The 20,363-nt window shown below is 52.7% G+C and overlaps 1 protein-coding gene across 1 annotated transcript in view; it reads right to left on the bottom strand.

Annotated features, from left to right (window-relative positions):
- Positions 1-19,616, bottom strand: part of PLCG1 (phospholipase C gamma 1) — a 31,350-nt gene extending 11,734 nt beyond the window's left edge. Inside the window, exons 1-18 of the mRNA XM_085313940.1 lie at positions 19,468-19,616; positions 18,241-18,334; positions 17,854-17,901; positions 11,771-11,855; positions 10,388-10,471; positions 9,784-9,806; positions 8,533-8,605; positions 7,619-7,720; positions 6,620-6,738; positions 5,193-5,278; positions 4,728-4,848; positions 4,104-4,272; positions 3,646-3,768; positions 2,606-2,707; positions 2,184-2,371; positions 1,635-1,835; positions 1,003-1,122; positions 86-266 (exon numbers count right to left, since the gene is read on the bottom strand). Of these exons, the coding sequence (XP_085170066.1) occupies positions 86-266; positions 1,003-1,122; positions 1,635-1,835; positions 2,184-2,371; positions 2,606-2,707; positions 3,646-3,768; positions 4,104-4,272; positions 4,728-4,848; positions 5,193-5,278; positions 6,620-6,738; positions 7,619-7,720; positions 8,533-8,605; positions 9,784-9,806; positions 10,388-10,471; positions 11,771-11,855; positions 17,854-17,901; positions 18,241-18,334; positions 19,468-19,501 (1,953 nt within the window). The 5' untranslated portion in view covers positions 19,502-19,616. The remainder of the gene's footprint in view (positions 1-85; positions 267-1,002; positions 1,123-1,634; positions 1,836-2,183; positions 2,372-2,605; positions 2,708-3,645; positions 3,769-4,103; positions 4,273-4,727; positions 4,849-5,192; positions 5,279-6,619; positions 6,739-7,618; positions 7,721-8,532; positions 8,606-9,783; positions 9,807-10,387; positions 10,472-11,770; positions 11,856-17,853; positions 17,902-18,240; positions 18,335-19,467) is intronic.
- Between the last annotated feature and the right edge of the window lie 747 nt (positions 19,617-20,363).

Here is a 20,363-nt window from a genome sequence, read left to right as displayed (position 1 = left end):
TGGTCTCACGTAACTCCGCATTGGGGTATTAGCTCAAAACAGACTTSACCCTTCTCCTTTGGCTTCCACGCCTACCCACACTCACCGCTGTCCCTATCTTCTCCAGTGTTTCCTCATTGATGGGGTACCTCAGCTTCATCTTGCGGTAGAGCGGGTGCTTTTCATAGTAGCTGATCAAGTCCACTAGGCTTTCAAACTCAGAGTTGCCAAGCAGTACAGTCTGGCCCTCTTGCTGCACTCGACAGTGTTTGATCTTCCCTTCCGCCCTGGCAGGTCAAGAGAAACAGAGAAGCCACTTGGTGCATGGCAAGAGAGGGCCACTTCCTCCAAGAAAAAGACCCCTAACTGGAAAAGTGCTCTCCACGCTGGCTGCTGAGTGCAACAGCGAATGTTGGTCAGAGCCACCTCTGCGCTGAGGCACAGCCGTCGCCCACCACAACCACTTCACTTTAGGGAAGTATTTACACAGCTGCAGCACACCACGATCCCTGGCACCACTGCCAAGGATGCCCCACACCACATAGGGCAATGGAGGCAAGCAGCTAGACACTCCTTTCCTTGTAGAAACAGGGATAATTGGCAGAGAGAGGCAGAAAATGCTATGGACCCCAGGTTGATCAGCACCACCACAGCCAAGGAGAAACAGGGTCCTAAAAGCTCTAATAGGACCTAAAGCTTATATAGGGCCATCCCGGAGAGACCAAGAGCTCTGGAAAGGCTCATGTTAGGCCAGAAATGCTCCATCAGCCATGTGCCCATTGCCCTATAAAACGAGCTCCCACAACCTCTGGAGCATGGGAACAGTCGGAGAAGAGAAGGATAAGAAAGGGGCAAACTAGAGAAGACGAAAGATTCCCCAAGCCACATGCAAATCACTCTGACCCATCACACTGCTATTCCTGACTCATTTAGGCACATGTCCCTCTTTTGCTCTTTGCACACAGCCTCTGCAGCATCACAGCTCTGCTGCTCGTGCCCACCACCCTTCTTCCCAGGGTGTACCGGAAGGAGATGGCGTAGGAGCTCGGTTCACTTCTCTTGCGCACCAAGAAGGCTCCATCGCGCGGCACCCTCATCAGCATATGCTCGGCTTGGGCTCGGGTGAGGTTGGCATGGTACCACCTTTAGGGAAAGAAATGTCACTGTGAGCAAGCCTCTGCACTCATTTAGCTCATCCCAGACTCAGCCCAAAGCTCTGCCATGCAATACTCTTGCACCCCAAAAGCTGACCAAATCCTCAGGAAGAGGAAGGCAGCAGAGAGCACCATCACAGATATGCATTGCCACAGCGCTGTCTTCTCCCCTCTGTGGGACAGCCAGGGGACGCACCAGGAACAGAGTCAGTTGGAGACGTGTGGCACGGCCAAGGGAACTGTAAGCAAGTCCAGTACCTCCTTTCTTTGTTCAGAGCTCCCAAGGCAGCCACATCCAAAAGAAACAAAGCTGGCCAGCACTGCTGCCCAGGGAGCCGTGCTGCTGTGACACAGAGAGCCCCGCAGGGAGCAAGTGGGACCAGAGAGCCCCTGCAGAGAGACTTGGAAGGGTTTCCTACCAGGTACCAACTGCCCAGTCATTACAGAACATGACCCACCTTCTTCTCTCTTTCACACACACACACACACACACTCACTCACTCTTTGCTCTCGTGGGCATTGGTCTGAGGCACTGGCTCCGTCAGCCTCATCTCAAACTCGTTGCACCTCAGTGGCACCTCCTGGTAGTGGGTGATGAGGTCGTAGAGGCTGTCAAACACTAGGTTGTCGGTCAAGAAGAACTTGGGGCTGCCAGCATCCTGTCGTGAGTGGATCCGGCAATGCTGCACCTTCCCATTGCGCCTGCAGAAAGGGACAGGGTAAGCCAGGGTTGTTCACAGAGGTTTTACACTGGCCTCAGACACAGCTCCAGACAGGGTTAGCTGAGGAGGACATGATGTTCCTGCCCCACAGGAGACTGTTGCAAAAGGGTCTCCAGGGACTTTACCCTTCTGAATTGACACAGTGAGCTGATGGGACAGGAAGGCACAGGGAGGCATAGAGAGATGAAGAAATTTGCTTGCCGATCAGCGGCAGAGTGGGAAATGGGACTCCATTTAGGACACACCGCTGAAGACAATGTCAAGATGAAGATCACCCCAAAAACTGACACGCAGAGTAGTGAACAGGATGGTACCTGTGGACACTTACCAGAAGGAGAGGGTATAGTCTCCAACAAAGGTTTCACTTTCTCGCACAAGGAAGGAGCCATCGGGGGCCCCCGTCTCAATGCAGTACTCCATCAGCAGCCTTTCAGCTATGTGGCGCCCATCACGTCCTGCTCCCAGTTTGCCATGAAACCACTTCTCTGTGGAGTGAAGCTCAGTGCTGTTGCTTGCCTGGTAGGGGGACAATGCACAGCCTTGGGTCACTGARGGCTCACGGTGCCTGTGTCTGCTCTGCTCAGGGGGCCTCTAACTAGGACCAARGAGCTTCTGAATCAGCTCCTACCTTTTCCACCACAGAATCTCCCTCTGAAGTCAGGCTGCAGCAAAGATGTTCAGCCCCTTGGGCAGTCAGGTCCTTTCTCTAGGGCAACAGCTTACCCTCAGAAAAGGGAGTACTGTCCTTACCTCCTTTTGCTCTTCCTCATCCTCGTTTCCTTGGTCGCTAGTTGTCTCCCCAGAGTAATAGATCTTGCTGCTGGTCAGGACAAAGTAATGCGGGTTCCACTCCTGCAAAGAAAAGAGCTTTTGGCAAAGAGATCTGCAGAGGAAGCACCACGTGGCCCACGACCGACCAGTGGGATTTTCTCTTTCTGACTAGCACAAGCAGTGAGGGGTGACTGGGWTTGTGAGGAACAGTTGTCAACAACAGTGATTTAATGGAGAGCCACAGAAGCATCCAAGACATTCCCTGGATCCAAGACAGGGATTTATCAGCAGCAAAAAACAGCATGTGATAGATCTCACATACAAACKGACTGCACATCATGCTGCAACTCCCCAAGACAGGTTGAAGGAAGATGAACAAGGGAAGGGCAAATCAATGCGGAAAGAAAATACTTAGCATGGATTTGGCACAGGGGATATCAGAGATGGGAACAGCTCTACCACTGCACTTTTCTATTTTCCAAAAACCTGTTTTTTCCCCATATGATTATGCCTGAAAGATCCTCATGAAAGCACAGGCAGCTAAGTAAGTGGACTGTGTAAGCAAATGCCCACAGGAAAATGAATGCTCAACACTTTCCAAAGCAGAATGCTCATTTAGTTTTGTTATTAAGTGTTTAGGCACTTGATGACAAGCAGCCAGGTCTAGAAATGCAGGCCATCACTGTAACTTAACACATTATATGGATTACACAAGGGCAGAAGAGAAGCTGCAGCACCATCAGCCCAGAGCTCTCTCCAGCCCAGCCTGCTGCCTCTAACAAGGGTCAGCAGGAAATGTCTCCGGAAGAGCACAGGAGAGTCTCCCAGACTTCAGCTACCTGYGGCTCAGGGATTCTCGAGAAACAGGACAGGCCAACAGCCCCTTAGATCATTTGTAAGACAGATCTTCCTTCCAGCACCATGTGTTGCCTTACTGAGTTACTCACAGAGCCTGGTTTAGAGGTGGATACTTAAATGGCCCACAGAGAAGGGCCAGGGTGATAGTGGCAGAGACGTACATGATTGATGGGGTCTTCCAAGTAGAGGATCCCRTTCTTGATGGAGTTGCTGATGTCATTCTCTGAATACATTACAGACGTGGGGAGCTCCTCGTAAGCACTACCCTCTGCCAGCTTCTTGTGCTGTGGAACAAGAGAGTGGTCAGGCATGCTGAGAGGTGCAGGCATCCCAAAAGGCAGAATCAATTTCCTGGTGTCCAGATGTAAACCACCTGGTCAGCTGCAGTGGATTCCCTCCAGACTAAAATGACTAAGAAAAGACTCATACCACAGAGATTATCAAATGGCACTGAAGTCCCGCGCTTTTTTTCCCAGGGGTCATTTCTGTAGAAGAAATATCAATATACTAACCAAGTGCCTGAGAAAGGCAGCATCCAGCTTCCAAGCTGGGTCCCAAACTCTTACCCCATCCACTTCTATTTTCTCCTTTYAGAAAACTAGCTGGGAAAGAAGCTCACCTTTATGAGAATCTTCCTCCTCAGCTGGTTTGGAGAGGGGAGCCCATCAGCAGAAATATCTACTGGTTTGGTCAGGAGCATGTCCCCAAARACCTTCTTGAAATTCTGAGCCATGTTCCTCTGCTGAGCAATACTGCAATGGTCCTCAATGGACAAGATGACAGGGAAACTGGGAGAAGGAAAACAGCTATCAGTACTAGAGCACTATCTGTAGGGGATTTAATATCTTCCAAGCTTGGCTTCAAAAACTGGCTTCTGTGCCCTCTAAGAGCGTTTTTCAGTAAGAGCTATCTGTGCTGTGGCTGTGCTGTCTCAAGCCTTCAGCATAACCATACCACAGCAAGGTGTCCCCATCACGGCTGTCAACGCAGAGTAGAGAAGCACTGTTAAACTAYCAAGGTCCCCCAAAGCCTTCCCTCCCACAAGACCTTCTTCTGGGTGAACTCTCTCCTTGGCTGGAAGGAACAAAGACATGCTTTCTTCCCCTTGAATCCCAAGTATGTGTTTTTTGCCAGGTCTCTGTATAAAAGGCAGGCTTTTCGCTCTGCTACAGACTCAACTCCACCCACACTTTTCCTTTCTGACAGCTGTGCTTGGYGAAGTTCTGGTCCCTGCTGTACTCACTCAGAAGTGACAAAGGCATGCTCTTTGATAGTGATCAAGACGTCGGAGAACTTGATCTTGGTGGTTAAGGTGTGTCCATGGTAGATCACTGGCATCCCATCGGGACCATCCCAGCAATCCACTGAAAGAGACCCACAGGGGAAGCTTAGCCCAAAGGCCAGAGCACAGGCAGGACTYGGACACCAGACAGACCAAACTGAGCACTGCAGGGAACTCCCGTTGGATGGCAATAAAGGAGAGAGGGGAAAATCAAAATCCTTCTGGGGGAGCAGAAGCTCAGGCACATATCAAATAACCCTACAAAGCAAACAACCTTGCCCTTGCACGTCATGGTGATAATGCTGCCACCAGGACTTCGTCCTTCAGCCCTGCTTTCCCTGCAAATACTTCACCCACCACTGTAAACTGCCTTAATGATGGAGACAAAGCTGCCAGTACAGGAACCAACTCTGCTTTGGTACTCACATTCGATACATCGGCATCCCATGCGCAAGCAGCGGGCATATGCTTCCAGCGAAGACTCACTCGAAAACTGATCTCCTGTCAGGTACCTATCACATGAGAGAAGACATCAGGAGAATGGAGTTACCAGAGTGAATCTAGYGGATGGCTACTATGACGATTAAGGGACTAGAGCATCTCTCATATAAGGAAAGGCTACAAGAGCTGGGCCTGTTCAGTCTGGAGAAGAGATGACTTAGAGGGGATCTTAACAATGTGTTTAAGTATCTGAAGGGAGGGAGTAGAGGATGGAGCCAGACTCTTTTCAGTGGTGCCCAGCAATACAATGAGAGGCAACTGGCACAAACTGAAACATGGAAGTTCTGTCTGAACGTGAGGAAAAATTTCTTTACTATGAGGGTGACAGAGCACTGGAACAGGTTGCCCAGAGAGGYTGTGGAGTCTCCATCCTTGGAGAGATTCAAAAGCCATCTGGACATAATCCTGRGCAATGTGTTCTATGTGAACCTGCTTGAGTAGGGAGGGTTGGACTAGGTATCTTCAGAGGCCCCTTCCAACCTCAACCATTCTATGATTCTGTGAGAAGACAGACACGCACTACAGGAGGGTATGTCTGCTAAGACACMACAGACCTGCCTCTGTGCTGTAAGGAAAGGTGAGAGCAATTCCCACACAGYTCCTGTCATCTTGCCTAGGTAAGGTTCAACTCTATCCCTACTCTCAGGGGCTTCAAACACTACTTTACTGAGGCACAGTCTTGCTGCTGGCCCTTGAGATGAGCCTTAAGGAGTGATATCAGTATTGGTACCACAAAGAGCCACAAAGAGCCCCCTGAGCCAGCCTAAGGAAGCCATTCCCACAGCCCCAGAGCASGGTTAGCCCAGCTCTTGAAGGCAGACTGGAGCTTCCTGCTTGTGCTCCAGCTCAGTAATCAGCTGGCTTGGGAGATCAGACACTCCGGCTTTTAAATTAGGACTAACATGTTGCCATTGCACCAAGCCAACTGGGAGAACAGACAGAGTGTGTGTCTGCATGCAAGGATTCCAAGTCCTACAAGATTCTTCTATGCAGCTGAGAGGTATGTGGTCAACTTCAGCCTGCCAGGGTTTTATCACATCTGTTCCTAAAGGTTATGAAAGGTGATATTGCTAACGGTAAGACTCTGCCACGGTGACAGCCTGGGACCTGAAAGCATAGTCTGAGCAGACATGCATTGCTGAGAAAGCGAAACACTGATAATAAAACCACAGGCACAGGACTGGGGTATCAAGAGGAAAGTCTCTAATGTACTGATCTCAAGTTGGGAAAAGTCTACTTGTCACATCACTGGGATCAGGCAAAGTGGTTACTGGGAGAATTTCACCCTGGCATAGCAGAACAGGATGCTGGGAAAAGAAGGGCAGGGGAAGAGAGATCTCCCTCGTCCTTACGTGTTGTGTGAGGAAGAGATCCAGTAATGAGAGAGGGGGTTGTTCATGTTCTCCAGACACACCATGTCCAGTTGTGAGTCCCAGATACTGTTCTCTTTGGAAAACAGGAAGGTGAGAAACTGCTCAAGAGAAAAAAATAGAAGAGTGTTAATGACACAGGGGATTTGAGTGTGGCGGGTTAGTTTTACACACACAGYTCGCCTTCAGCGTCAGCAGCTACCAAGAGGGCAGCTGTTTTACAAGCCCTGCACAGACTGTATCATGCAGCAGGAGACTGACTATTGACTCCACCACCACCAAGTAGCCAAGGGCCTGATTCAGCTCCCACTGGAGGCAACTGAGACTCAGTGCACAGGTACCTGACCCAGTGTGCYCAAGTGACCACAGCTTCAGGTGTTACCACCTATCTATCTTCCATGTCACACCAGGTGTCTGTATACAGATCCTTACAATAGCCCAACTGGAGTCAAATCACTCTGCATTTTATTTTGCAAATCAGACATGCTCTCAGCTCACATGGCAGGCTATAGCTTATTAAGGCCATATGGCTATCTCCAGTTGTTTTTATTCTTTAGTTTTCAACTAGTTCTGGGTACTAACTTTCTTGCTTTGAACAGAGACATGCTGCAAAGGGGCAATAAGCCAAATACAATTTCTTYTTGTCTAGTAATTACATTGTTTGTAATCATCCATTGCCCAAATAAACTGCTTGATGAGTGCTCCCAACTGCACACCTTCAGCACAAGAAGAGAGCCCAGAAACTGCTCCCTCCACCAGCGGGGAGACATACCTGCTCTTGTGCCACATGGTTACCGTCTAAACCACCAAGCGCATCCTGCATAGCACTGCTGCTCAGAGGAGACCGCAGTCCTCTGACCACCACAACCACACAGYGAAGACACAAACAGGACAAACGGCACAGCCAGTCACACCACAGCACCCATCGTACYAGGAACGCTGCACCCCGTTCCCCCTCGGTCCACGCACAAGGTGTCTTACCTCATCTAGGGAGAAATACGGCTCGTCAATCTCTCTCAAAGGGTCTCTCAGAAAGCTGAACATGAATTCCTGCACCTGAAGGATATCTGTAGCCCAGAGCTCCTGCAAACCCACAGAGAGGCATAAAAAAAAAAAAAGAAAAAAGAAAAAAAAAGCTATTTCAGAAAGTGTTATTCAAAACCACATGCAGCACATCCAGCTAGAAGCTTTAACCATTACAGAGGCAATTCTTAATGTAAGGTCATCCCCGCCTGGGGATTCAGCTATCAGCACAAACACTGGCTGGCACGCAACTGCGGAAACCCGACCCATTCTTAAGTGGTCTTCATTTTCTCGGTTTCACATATTTTTCTCCCTCCTAGCGCTGCCGCACACATCTGCTGGGCCGGCCCCCTCCGCAGCACAAGCCAACTCGGCTTCCTTTTGTTTATTCCTCTCCCGACGCGTCTTTCATTAGCTCATCAAAATGGCTGCATCTCGCCGCTGGTTAATTTTCTATCTGCTGCAGATGAGGCAGCAGGGAGGCAGCCACGGGAGAGAGGGCACCCGGCGTGAAGCGGGCGGTGCTGGGCACCGCTCTCTCCGCGCACCCAGCCTCGCGCGGAGCAAGGCTGGTGGCAACGGAGCCTCCACCCCCCAGGTCCTCTCTCTGGGAGCCCCTGCCTCACTCAGGCCTTGCAGGAATCTTCTGCTCTGCATCTCTTCTCCAACAAAGGTGCCTGGCTGAGGCCATGCTTATCAGTGCTCCCCTTCACCCRTTCCAGACCCAGGCAAGGTGGTCTCAAGTGGTGGCCCTGGGCCAAGTAGAGCTCCCCATGGCCCAGTCATTCCAGCTGCAGGTAAAAGCTATCCCCCAAGTGCAGGATCCCTATGGATATGACTGCCTGCCCTGTGTCCTGTGCCCCACAGCTCACCATCTGGCACTCCAGCAAGAACTTCTGAAAGTCCAGCAGCGACACCCTGACATGTTCAGACCTTTCTCCACCCCTGCGAGGAGACAGAGAAGTTTCAAGTAATGTCACAACACGTCATTAAAAATAGCCGCTGGGATCATGGGAGCGGCCACCGGCAAACAGCATGGCACGTGCAGGTGACACACACCGTCTCCCCCCACAGACGGCACCGCGAGAATGAAGGGGATTCACACCAAGCACCACAAAGGCAGGATGGCAAACGCCCAGCAGCTGAGCTTACGTGTCCACATCCCAGAGAGAGGGGCACCTCGAGCAGTCCAGGAGTCACACCACCAAGGGTAGGACAGCATGAAACTCCAGTGGAGAGCAGCAAAAATAATCAGGAAGCCAGAGGGACTGAGTTGTACAAAAGGGAAAAAGAACTAAATAGGTGCGGGGCAGTCAAGGGCTGGCTGCGGACAGGACAGACCTACAGATATTCAGAGCGCATGGACTCAGCTGCTGGGAATGAAGGGAGGACTGTTTGCAGCTGATTATCTCAAAAGGCTACTTGTCCCCGAGAGCACCTGGCTGCAGTGGACAGCCAAGGGCCGTGCTGGGGACTAACAGGAGGAAAAAACAAAACAAAACAAAAAAAAAACGATTGGGCAGGGGTGACTGCCTTGGGCAGGATGAACCTCATGGTCCCTTCCAACTCTCTTTTCTATGATTGTTATATGAAAAAAGAGAGGGAATCAAATTATCTGGACAGGTTAACATGTTTTTCATTCTTTAACTTCTGGGTCTTAATTGAGGCTCTTTTTATCACAGCCGAGATGTGCAYGGGTCAGGGAAAGGCACCGYCGGCAACAGCTCTGCAGGCACAACCTGGAGCAGGGCCAGCGGCGAGTCGCTGCTGCTGCGCTGCGCAGTCCCTGGCACAGCATCCACCTAGCACAAGCTACGAGGTGACTCTGGGGAAGCAGCACAATGTCTGCTTTATTTCACATAAAACAACTGACAATATTTTGAATGCAGCTGACCTGAGCTAGGTCTCAGTCAGAGGCCTGGGAGAAAGGAAGTCCCTTACTGACCCAAGYTGAAGTGTCTAGAATGCAAATGCTGATTCACAAAATGCAAAAACACAAGCAGCACTGTGACAAGCAAGAGSCGTGCAGCGTGCCAGATAGGCTGCTGCAGACACCAAAACATGCTAGGAAGCAAAAGGAAACAGCTCGGCCCCTTCCCCAGCAAACAGAGAGAATTATCCACCTTTCTAGGAATGGGACGTCCATCTGCAAAAGAAAAAGCACAAGTATCAGGTTTGCATCAGTGTCGTCAAGGTATGTGAAAGCGCAACTTGATCAAGAAGGAGACAGAAGAAGTAAAACCGCTTTTTCCATGGCCCTGGTCTCCTGCTCGCTGTGGGCAGACCTCTTCCCCCGGACACCAGGCCTTGGTGCTGTACGAAGGCAAACACAGCCAGCTCCCACCTCTCCGGGAGCAGCTGTAGGTGTCTGGCCATCACCCTTCTCTATCCTGCTCCTTGTGCCACCGCTCACAGCGGTCTCAGGCACAGACCCCAGGGAAGGACACTGAGTTGCAAGGTGTCCCAGCCTGGCTTCATCGTGAGCAAGGACAGCAGGGCTTGGTCCTGCTTTACTAATCTTACAGCTACTGCTCRTGCAGTCCTTGAAGCACTGTGCTAATCAGGTTGAAGCAAAAAYGTATTTACTCCCTGCCTTCCCTGGCCCAGAGGTAGGAAACAAGCTATTTGTTGAGGGAGGCAGGGTTTAAAAAGGCAATTAATAGAAAATGCCCAGTAACAAACACAGCTCTCCTTCCCCGCTTCTGCCCTAGAGAATTCAGCTCTTACCATTTTYTGGGCACTGAACATCAGGCTGCGGTACAGCTGTGCAAACTGCCCGTATGTTATATCTCCATTCCTCTGTTCCACGTCCTATAATCAAGAAGAGCAGAAGTTTTAGAGGGCCCACAGGCAGCCCTGGAGAGGATCTGCAGGGCTTGTGGCTACGGAGCCCCACCTGCTCTCAATATCCCCCCACGGCAGGGCTGGAGATGCTCCTGCAGAGGAGGAAAAGGAGAAGAAAAGCCCAAACYTTGGCCTGGCTTTGCTTCCACCTTCATATCTCTCCGCCACGAACACAGGACCACAGCAGTGCCCAGAGACATGAGCACATCCTAAACCCCCCTACTACCAGCGTTTCCCAAGCTCACTCACACAGAGGCATCACTGCGCTGGTCATTAAAGCATTGCAGCTTGCTTAAATAGTTACAAAAGGATCATTTTGTTTTTCATTTGCAGCAAATATTTGAAGTGTCTGCAATCTGCAACACATGAAGTATATGCTCTTCTTGGCATGCAATGATCTTTGGCCCTGGAGTTTATTGCTGGTGGAAGTGACTGACAGAGAYGACCCTGGTGCTTGAGGTCAGAAATGTTGACTTTGCAAAGCACACACCCTGTGTTAGAARCACACAGAACTACCCATCTGCGAGTGGGGCTGTAAAGCATGTGTTGGTACAGCACTGCCTGCCCTCAGCCCAGCTAAGGGACCCCAGCAGGATCCAACTTCCCTGCTCCTTCACCCCTCGTACGGAGCAGGGGTCCTTGGGAAGGCTGGTGGGAGCAGCAGGATCTTCCTTAGGAAGACCGAATCCCAGGCGAGCAGAGATGACTGCAGCAGCGTGCAAAGAGCAAGGCCCTCCAGTAACTCAGGGAGGGTTGGAAGCAGCAGAGTTTCTCAGCTCTGCTCTCGACTCTGCTCAGCCTCATGAGAACGTAGCTCWGTCGCTTCTGCCTCTGCCCCTTATCTTCTTACTACAAAATTGTTCGATTTACTTTCTCCCAGTAGTGTTATGAAACTCAACTGCAGGCAGCAGGACCCTAGGTGGGGGCTGGTGCTACTAAGCTCTACCCCGGCAGGGCAAAACCTGCAACAGGAGCCAGTGCCAGGGCTCCCCTGGGGACTCGGGGGGCCCTGGGGAGRAGCGGGCGAGCGTGGGAGGCAGGGTGCAGGAGCAAGGGGTGCTGRCCACAAGCGGGCCAGGGTGCGGCACCCAGTGGGAGCAGGCACCTCTTCAGACACGGCAGCAGGTAGGGGCCCTCCCGGGAAAGGCTGGGAGCCTCTGCAACATGCAAACGCACCGTGGGAGTTTAGGCACTGCAGTCTTGCAGGCAGCAGGCTGCTGAGGGTCCTCGGTGCAAATGAGGGGAGTGAAGGGGCTGCAGACTCACCGTCAGTCTCTCCCGCAGGAACCTCATGTTGGGGACACGGTAGTTGACCTGAGACAGCATGCTCTTCAGGTCCTTGGCAGAAATCCTGGCTCAGCAGGGGAGAGAGGGGAAACATTCAGGAGCTGTGGGACCAAAGGTYTTACCCTGGCACATGGGCACTGCATGCAAAGAGCAGCCATGCCCCAGGGGGCATCAGCAGTGAAACACGGGGACGGATGCACATCCCTGGAAAGACAYAGTTGTTGGGACCCAAGGCAAAACACAACATTTATCACTTAGATACACAYTGTACGTATGTCCTGCGCAGGGAGCAGAGCTAGGAGCAACCAGCATTTTTAAGGTATTTGGGCTCCATCATGGAAGATRGGTGGCTGAATCCTTTCCAAAACCTGTTTTCTGACACGTGGAGAGAGCTGGAAGTGGGCAGGCTTTGCAAGCAGTTTAAGCCTGGCTAATTTTATCCTAAAGAGATAAAAACCTGTTTTCGGCATCTCTAGCCACAGTTACAAACCTGCCACATCATATGCAGCCACGCTTGGTGGGAGGAAGTATGGGGACATCTCCCATCTACAGGCTTTAAAGAGCTGAGACATCTGCATGCAATAACTTTTTGGCACCCCACACCTTAAAAACTAGACCTCGAGCCTGCCCCGGCAATCACAGATGCTGCTTTTGCYCCCCAGACAGGGGCTCAGGAGTTTATAAGCTGCTTCCCCACAGCAAGGGGGTCAGGGTGGGTCTGACACCAGGACACCCACCGCTCTGGGCCCAAATAGGCACACCAGGGCCGACGCAGTGCACATCGAAGCACGCGTGTTCATCTTTGAGCGATGCAGAGCCCTCGGCTCTCGCACTGTCCCCCCGGAAACGAGGCAAAGCCAAAATACACAAGAAGGAAAAGGGACGTAGGGAATTCCAAAGAGAGAAAYTGGTGCCAGGTGTCGCAGAGACGAGGGCCTCCTGCAGCTGCCGGCACAGAGCGCCGCTGTGCCGCCGAGCCGAGCCGTGCCGCGCCGCGCCGTCCCTCCGCGCAGGGGAACGGGATGCCAGCACGTTCACACCACCGCGTCGCAGCACAGCGGGGGCTCACGTGTCGGGAGCCCAGGAGAGGACCCTGGCTCTGGCTCCTGCACCATCTCCTCTGCCAGCATGTGGCCAGTTCGGGACCGTGCAGGCAACCTGCTTCTACTTGCCACCAGGACCAAAAAAACCCACTGGCACGTGGTCCCAGCCTCCTGCCCTCTCTGCATGGTTAAACGAGCTACAGAGCCAGAAACAGCCTCAACTCGAGCCGTTGCTCATGTATTTTCCTCCCCAGCAGGAAGAGCTGCCCTCGCGGCGCGGACGGAGCCTTTCGGGAAGCAGAGCCTGCCCCGCACTGCCTCCAACGGACAACCCGCTGCCTCGCACAGCTGCCTGCRGCCTGCTGCGCGGTCTGGAGAGGGGACAGGGCCGAGCAAGAGCAGTGCAGCTGCCAGGCCCTGGGCGGACGCGAAGCGGGCAACACGCACGGGAATGAGACAGGACTGCAAAGCACGGAGGAGAAGGTGGCTCACGGGACATGCCCTCGCGCGTCAAGGACTGTCGCGTGCAGCAGCCCTGAGGGAGGCCCAGGGCCCCCAAAAGAGCAGCTGGGGGAACTATCTGGGTGCTAATATCCACTTCTTTAGCTCCTGTCTCTGCCCTGGCCTGGAGGGTTTTCTTCCCAGAGAGGCCATGGTSTGGAGAAGGAAGGACACAGGGCTGGGGGAGAGCCCACGGTGGGAACCTCATGGCACTAGAGCACAGCCCCAACAGGAGGGGACGGGGGCACAGCACCACTGTGCCAGCTCACGCTGCGCCAGTTACAGTTGCGCTGGGGAAGATGCCCCGAATTTGGTGCCCCACGTGGACCAGCCAGGTAGCTGGCAGGCACGGGCAGGGACCTCAGCGGCGAGCACAGCGGCAGCAGCCAGCCCTTCCCTTCCGCGCTCCGCACACTCTGCTAGGCGCAGGTCACGCCAGGGAACGCCTGGAGCGGGCGCAGAGCACGGCACAACTCACTCCAGTTTCGCTGGGCTGTTTTCAGAGTCCGAGGAAGGACTAAGCTCTGGATGTACGAGGCTTGGACACCAACAGGAGCAGTACGAGCACAGGACAAGAGCAGCGTGTCACTACCCCGGCAGGCTGGGATTAGCCCTGCGGCCACCGGGGACTCGGCTGGTGACCCCCGAGCACCACCCGCCACGAGAAGCCTGCAGAAACAGCATCTCCCACGCCGAGCCGGGGGCAGCCRCCGGGCCGTATTCTGCTGCCGCTTYCCGACGGCCTCGAGCGATGACCCYGTTGTCACAGGGGCCGGGAACAGCTGGGAAAGAGGTCTGCAAGCCAAGGGAGGTGCCGTGCCACGGACTGCTGGGCTACGTGACCGCGCTGGTAAGTGGAAAACAGCAATCCCTCTAAAAGCTACRGCCAGCATTTCCCCCTCCGCTCCTGGTAGGAGAACAGGGTACAGAATGACTTTATYTACTGTGTTATTAATAATATTAAAGCGCTCAAAACCTTGGCTAAACAGCTTGGTACTATTTTAAGACAAGAAAGTAAAAAAATAAACAAACTAATCTCCTCTACGGAAGTTCTTTTTTTTTTTTCTTTTTTTTTTTTAAAAAAAAAAGGTTTCATGGCAAACAGGCCAAAGGACAGATCCAGCCATCTCAGAGGGGATGGAAACGTTCCCCACATCCCGCCCCCCACGCTGTAATTCTGCAGCTTTCCGAGCCCGAGGTGAAACACTTTCCTCCAGGGCAGTTTGGAAAAGAACAGCATCCTGTTATCCTCCTTCCACCTGACTTCCCTTGAAAAAACAAACACCCGGCTGCCGGAGMAAACAGCCCCCGCCTGCGTGCGTGCCGGCGCGCGCACCCGTGCCGGCGCCGAGCCCCGCCGAAGCCCGGGGCTCCGCCGGACTTGGACCCCGCGCAGGGCCGGAACGGGAAACAGCGCCTGCAGCTTCCCAAAACCTGCTGCTCTGGAAAGCACCGAGGCGGCTGCTGATTTGTAAGAGAAGTGTTTTTTTCTTTTTTTCTTTTTTTCTTTAAAAAAAATCACGACTCACTATTCCCGTATCAAATCTGTTTCGAGGCTCTAAAGCAAAAGTAAAAAGCCCCAGGGACACCAAAGCGAATGCTGAAACACCTCAGAAGGGCGAGGATTTCATCCAAGAGCCCTACAACGTCTGTCCCCGCTTTGCRGGAAACGTACGGTTGCTTGTAAAATAGGGAGACATAAAATCTTTCGGTGTTCCCTCTCTACGCTGTGGCATTTCTATTTTGCACTTTCTGCACTTTGGGCTGGAATGGTTTGTATTTAATCCTCTCCCCCTGACCAGCAGCTAGGGAATACGCTGTATTTTGCTGCCTTAGTTCTAAATGCTAATAGAAAGATCATATTAAAAATTAAAAAAAAAAATAAAAATAAATAAAAAAAAAAAGCCCACCCACACACAGGAGGAACAGCCCGGGCCGGCTGTCAGCTCTGCTGAACGTACCTCGGGCAGACGAGTCTTTTGTCCTGCCAGAAAGCCATTTTATTAGCTTTACTCCGAAAACAGATGAGATAAAATAAGGACCAACTTTTTCCCCTTCCTCTCGGAGCCACGCTCCAAAGCCTCGCGCAGCCCTCCCCGYGCCTGCCCTAGCCTTCTCCACGGCTGAGCACGCAGAAATCCCGCTTGCCAGCCCCGGGGTCCGCGGCGCGGGCGAAGGAGAGCGCCAGCGCTCCCACCCGGAGCGACGGGACCGGGCACCTCCAGCAGAGCCGGATTCGCCCCCGGGGAACGCCGGCGCTGCCGAAAGGAGCCAGCGCACCGCACTCCTGCCGCCTTCCCCCTCGCGCCCGGCCGCCGACGGCGACCAGCACGCCGAGCGTTACGACACAGGAAAATCAAGCCTCGATTCGAAAGGGGTGCACCACGGCGCCCGATTTCTGGCGCTCGGAGGCGGCTCCGGAGCCCGTAAAGCCCGTGTTCACTCAAGCTGGGATCTCAGCCACCCGCATCCGCGAGCCGTGGGCAGGAGACAGGCCCCTCCAAAACACTCCCTCTCCTCCGACAAGGGAGAGCGGAGCCTGATTTTGGCCACGTCGGTTCTTTGGTTACAGCTAAGCAGGACAGAGAGGGCCTTCGTCTAGAGAGGTGTGCACAGCACCTACACGTTGCCACACACTACCGACCACCTCCAGACGCCTCTCTGATAAGTTTAAGCTCAAGCCGCCCTGGGAAGACAGCAGGAGAGATGAGGCCCTGCTAGTTCCAAGGGAAAATCCCAAAGAGGATTCCCAATGGGATTTCTTAGGGGAAAACGCCCAACACGCAGAGATCTCCACAATGCAAGACACCCCCTCTCCCACTCTGCTCTACTTCAAGTTTTTGCCAGGTTTAATTTAACYCCAGGCTGCCCCACAGCAGCCTTTTCTGTCTGTCCTGGCTGGCATGGGGCAGCACGCAAAGTCTCGAAGGGAGGCAGAAACACAGCACCACGAACCAAAGCAGGATGGAGGACCCGCTCGCTCCACCGCTCCCGGCTGACTACCGAGCTATTACTTTGGCTGGCTGCTCTGCAGGGTGGACCTGGCTGACCGCGGTGCAAACTCACCCATGGCTCCCCCAGCCAGGAGCCCCCGCCGCGGAGAGCCAGGTTCACGAGAGCAGCTATGAAAAGTTTCTTGGCAGGAGCTTCCTGCAAGGACCAGGAGGACTCCAGGGCTCAGGGTGAAACGTGGAAATCGTTAGCACTGCTAGATTAATACCAGGGAAGAAGCAAAAAGTGGAAGGTCCTCTGGAATAGAGCGATCCGCCAGGTGCTCCGTTGCCAGGGCAGAAAGCTGAGCCCAAACAAATAAAGGGAGCAGATGGAGCCCAGGTGCTCCAGCGCTGCCGCAGGGCATGTACTGCTGTATCCACAACATCTCCAGCTCTTCCCTCTGCTCTCCCCTYTCTCGATCGGGCCTGCTGTCTCAGGGCAGCCGAGGAGCACAGAAATAATACCACAAGGTTAACACGCTTGGTTAATCTCTCTGGAGAAAATTATGCCCAAGTGACGAAAGGAAGCAAATAACAGCACCTTGAGAGGAGAAGACTACTAGCCACCATGTGTCCTGTGCAAAGCAGACTGCAGGAGTAGGGAGAGCACAGGCAGAGAGCTGAAAGTAATTTCCACAACAGGGCCTATACCCCCCCCCTTCCTCGATCTCCCCCAGATTGACCAGATGCTCCTTGTGACGGGTCCAGGCATGACATTTCATCTACTAGGACATCACCAGATATTCACACATGAACCCCACAGGCAGCAGCCCTRCTGCAACCCACCAACCTGGAAATCAAGCAGTGGGAAGATCCACAGCTTCACAAACCTCAGAGGAGGAGAATAAGATGAACTGGGTGGCATGGGGTGGTGAGTAACAAGCACAGTCCAGTTTAGCCCCAAACTGGGTGGTCAGAGCTGTCTGTTGGCTCTTTCATATTTGTTCCCTTTGGTGATGCCAGCTAAGGGGTGAAGGTGCTTYGCAGCTACTGGGTCTCAAAGTGTTACTGGGTCCAAACAGCAGAGAAACAGGTCAGGGAAACAAAGATGATGGAGTTTTTTTAATGTTTTAATACAGTGAGAATGAGCCAGGAAAGGATTTAAGGTCTCTTGGAAATGAAAACTAAAAATATAGGAAACACAAAAGAAGCCTCTGCTTTGGATTTTTAAGTCGAAGGGAAACCCTTCTAGTGCAATCTCTCTCCTGGAAGCAGTACCAGCCAAGGGTCTTACTCAGCACCTGAGTCCAGGTAGACAAGTCTCGCCATGACTCTCCACGCCCAGGACAAGAGCAGGACTGCTCTGTGCACGTGACGGCTCCCACTGGGAGCCCCCGCGGCTCAGGACAGTCAGAAAGGGTCAAAAAGATGTCAAGCTGGCGGGGARCGGGGAGCCTTTAAAGCGTCATATGGATAGTTTGAATGAGGAGTGTCTTAAATATTGAGGCTTTGGCACCAGGTGAAACAGGCCTTGCCTCTGTGAATATACAAGTCTCTGTAAGTGAGAGCTTCACTCTCTTTTTACCTGTCTTCCCGGTTACGATCCAGCGAGTAGAACTGCTTCCGGAGCCATCTAAAAGGCAAGGCACAAACACGCACACACTCAGCCTTAACTTCTCAACAACGAGCCCATTCTGCTTGCTGCTACAGCCAGAAGACGATCACACAACCCCCCTTCCCCTGGCTCTGYTCCCCTTCCAGGGCAGCCTGCTGTATTTTCATGCAAAACTCTCCCTGTCTGAAAGTGAGAGCACAGATAAGTCTGCACAAAATCAAAGGTATGGGGAGCTGGCAGCTTTCTGGGATAAAATCCAAGCCCTGGACAAAGGCAGAAGGACCCAGCTGAGAAGCTGCCTGCTCTGTTCCCTTAGCCGAGGCCTCTCACTCCCCAGGACACGGACAAGGCTCTCACCTTTCAATCTGCAGGGGGGTGGCAGCCTTTAAAGTGTCTGCCACCAGCCAGTTCAGTCCTTTGATCCACATGTTGACTTCGTCCTCGGAGGTGGCTGTAGAAAGAAGGAACAGGAGAGATGGCAGGAAGGGACACAGAGGCTTACTAACCCAAACCTCCCCAGCGCCAGAGATCCCTTCCCTCATCCCACGGGAGGGAGCTGCTGYCAGACAGGAACTCTCCTAGCAGAGCTTTTCCAGTTGGTTCCTTTCTCTGCTGAGCTTCTGCTCATCTCCTGCAGGACGTGCACAGCAGGCTGGACACCATCCCCTCCACAGCACACGCTTTGCACCGTTCAGTTCCTGAGCACTAGGGTGTTACCCCTGTACCCAAGGAGTAATGCTCAGGCTGCCCTGGGTGACAGGTCAGGAACTCCCTGGGAACGTGTACCAACTCCTCCTTAGCTGCATCCTTTCCAAAGGCCGAAGTGCTATCTCTGTTCCTGCACGCTGCAGCAAGCACTAGGCAGAAGGCAGATTTGCCATGCACATTCAGTGTGACTGCCTCCATCACGGTTTGTTTAAACAAGACACAAGATTGAGTACTGTTAGTGGGAAAAGTTATTATCTATCTGCTAAACTACAGCAAGGGATTATGAGCCCGTTTTCCACCCATCCCAGAGAGAAGGTAGCTCAACAGCACAGACTTCTCATCAACAGCAGAACGCACAACTGACTGCTCCCAGTCCAGCCTCAGTCAACCAACAAGATGTTTAGGAAAATTGAAACAACATGTCAGGGTTACCGAGACTTTAAGAACTACCATTTGTCACCAGCAGTAACTGGCAGCATACTCTTGTGCTCAGAATTGCAAAGCAGAAACAACTGGGCTTTTACCGCTTCATGTGCATGGCCAGTTACCACAACTCACCTGACGAACGCTAACATGCCAAGCTGAGATAACACAATTTATTTCAAGCAGACATTTGAACTAGAGGGTTCACTTCACACAGCTTTTGGTTTTACCAGGTGAGTTAACTGGTTTAACTAGATCAGTGTGAGCATCAGTGAAACAGTGTCACTTCTTCCAAAGACACCCCTTGAGCATGCTGAAAACATCTGCCCACGGATATACTCCCCGTGCTCCTGGAAGGACGTATGCAAAGTCCAGGCGCTGTGGTGACGATGGCCTTACTGTGAGGGCTGTTCTGTCCTCACTGGCAGAGCCCTGGGGTCACGAGTGCTTTACCTTGCAAGCTGAGGGTCTTCAGCCTGAACTCCATGCCATAAAGGACAACGAAGCAGTGCGACTGGTCCGGTCGGAAACATGGATCCTCCTGGTACCGGTCAAAGTCACGTGAATTCTTTCCTGGACGAATCTCTTTGATTTCACGAATATCCACTAAGAGATAAAGGGAGAAGGAAAGGAGGGTTAGTGATGGCTTGAAACTCCTGTGAAGATGAAAGTCTTGAGTTCTTAAACACACAGAAGGTGAGACAAGGTGTGGAGCGGGTGTATGCGAGAGTGGAGTAGACCCCCTTGTTCTGCCACAGCCTGTTCATACACAAATGTTGTGAAAACCATTTGGCTGCTCTGTGCCCTGCCTGCAAAGAGGGATGATACTACAGAATCACATATTCCTGTCTAAGCTCATGGGAAGGTCTGCAACAACCAGCCAATGCTTGCCGGCATCGGAGCGCAGGGCAGAGCTCCGGGGACGGCGAGCTCCTCAGCCCTTTGGCTTCATGCCCCTTGCTTTCCTCTTCCTCCCACCAGCAGGCATCTGCAAGCTGTGCCTTTTTTTTTTTTTTTTTTTTTTTCCCTTTGCTTTGCTTATTTTTCCCCTGCCTTTCGAGAGAGCAGCCTTTCCGCTGAGGCAAAACCTCCGCAGGCAGAGCCTTCTGCCCAGCCAGGGGACGACCCCCTTGCAGCTCCCGCGCCTTACSAGTGCCATGAATTAAGGTCCATTCCTTCCCAAATTCGAGTTAGACGCTAAAGCTGCCTTGACTCCTGGTTTACACAACTAAACCGTGCCCCTTCCCCTGCTCCCCAACATACACACTTTCACCCCAGATTTTGGTGCAGTTTCCGGCGCGGTGGCAGATTCGCCCGGAGACGCGTGAAGGTTGTAAATCTGCAGACGC

Source organism: Rhea americana, unplaced genomic scaffold (assembly GCF_003343005.1).
Source record: "Rhea americana isolate MKP2758 unplaced genomic scaffold, rheAme1 scaffold_4, whole genome shotgun sequence".
NCBI lineage: Eukaryota > Metazoa > Chordata > Aves > Rheiformes > Rheidae > Rhea > Rhea americana.
Note: the sequence above shows the minus strand (reverse complement) of the source record. Positions and strands in the feature narration are given on the sequence as shown.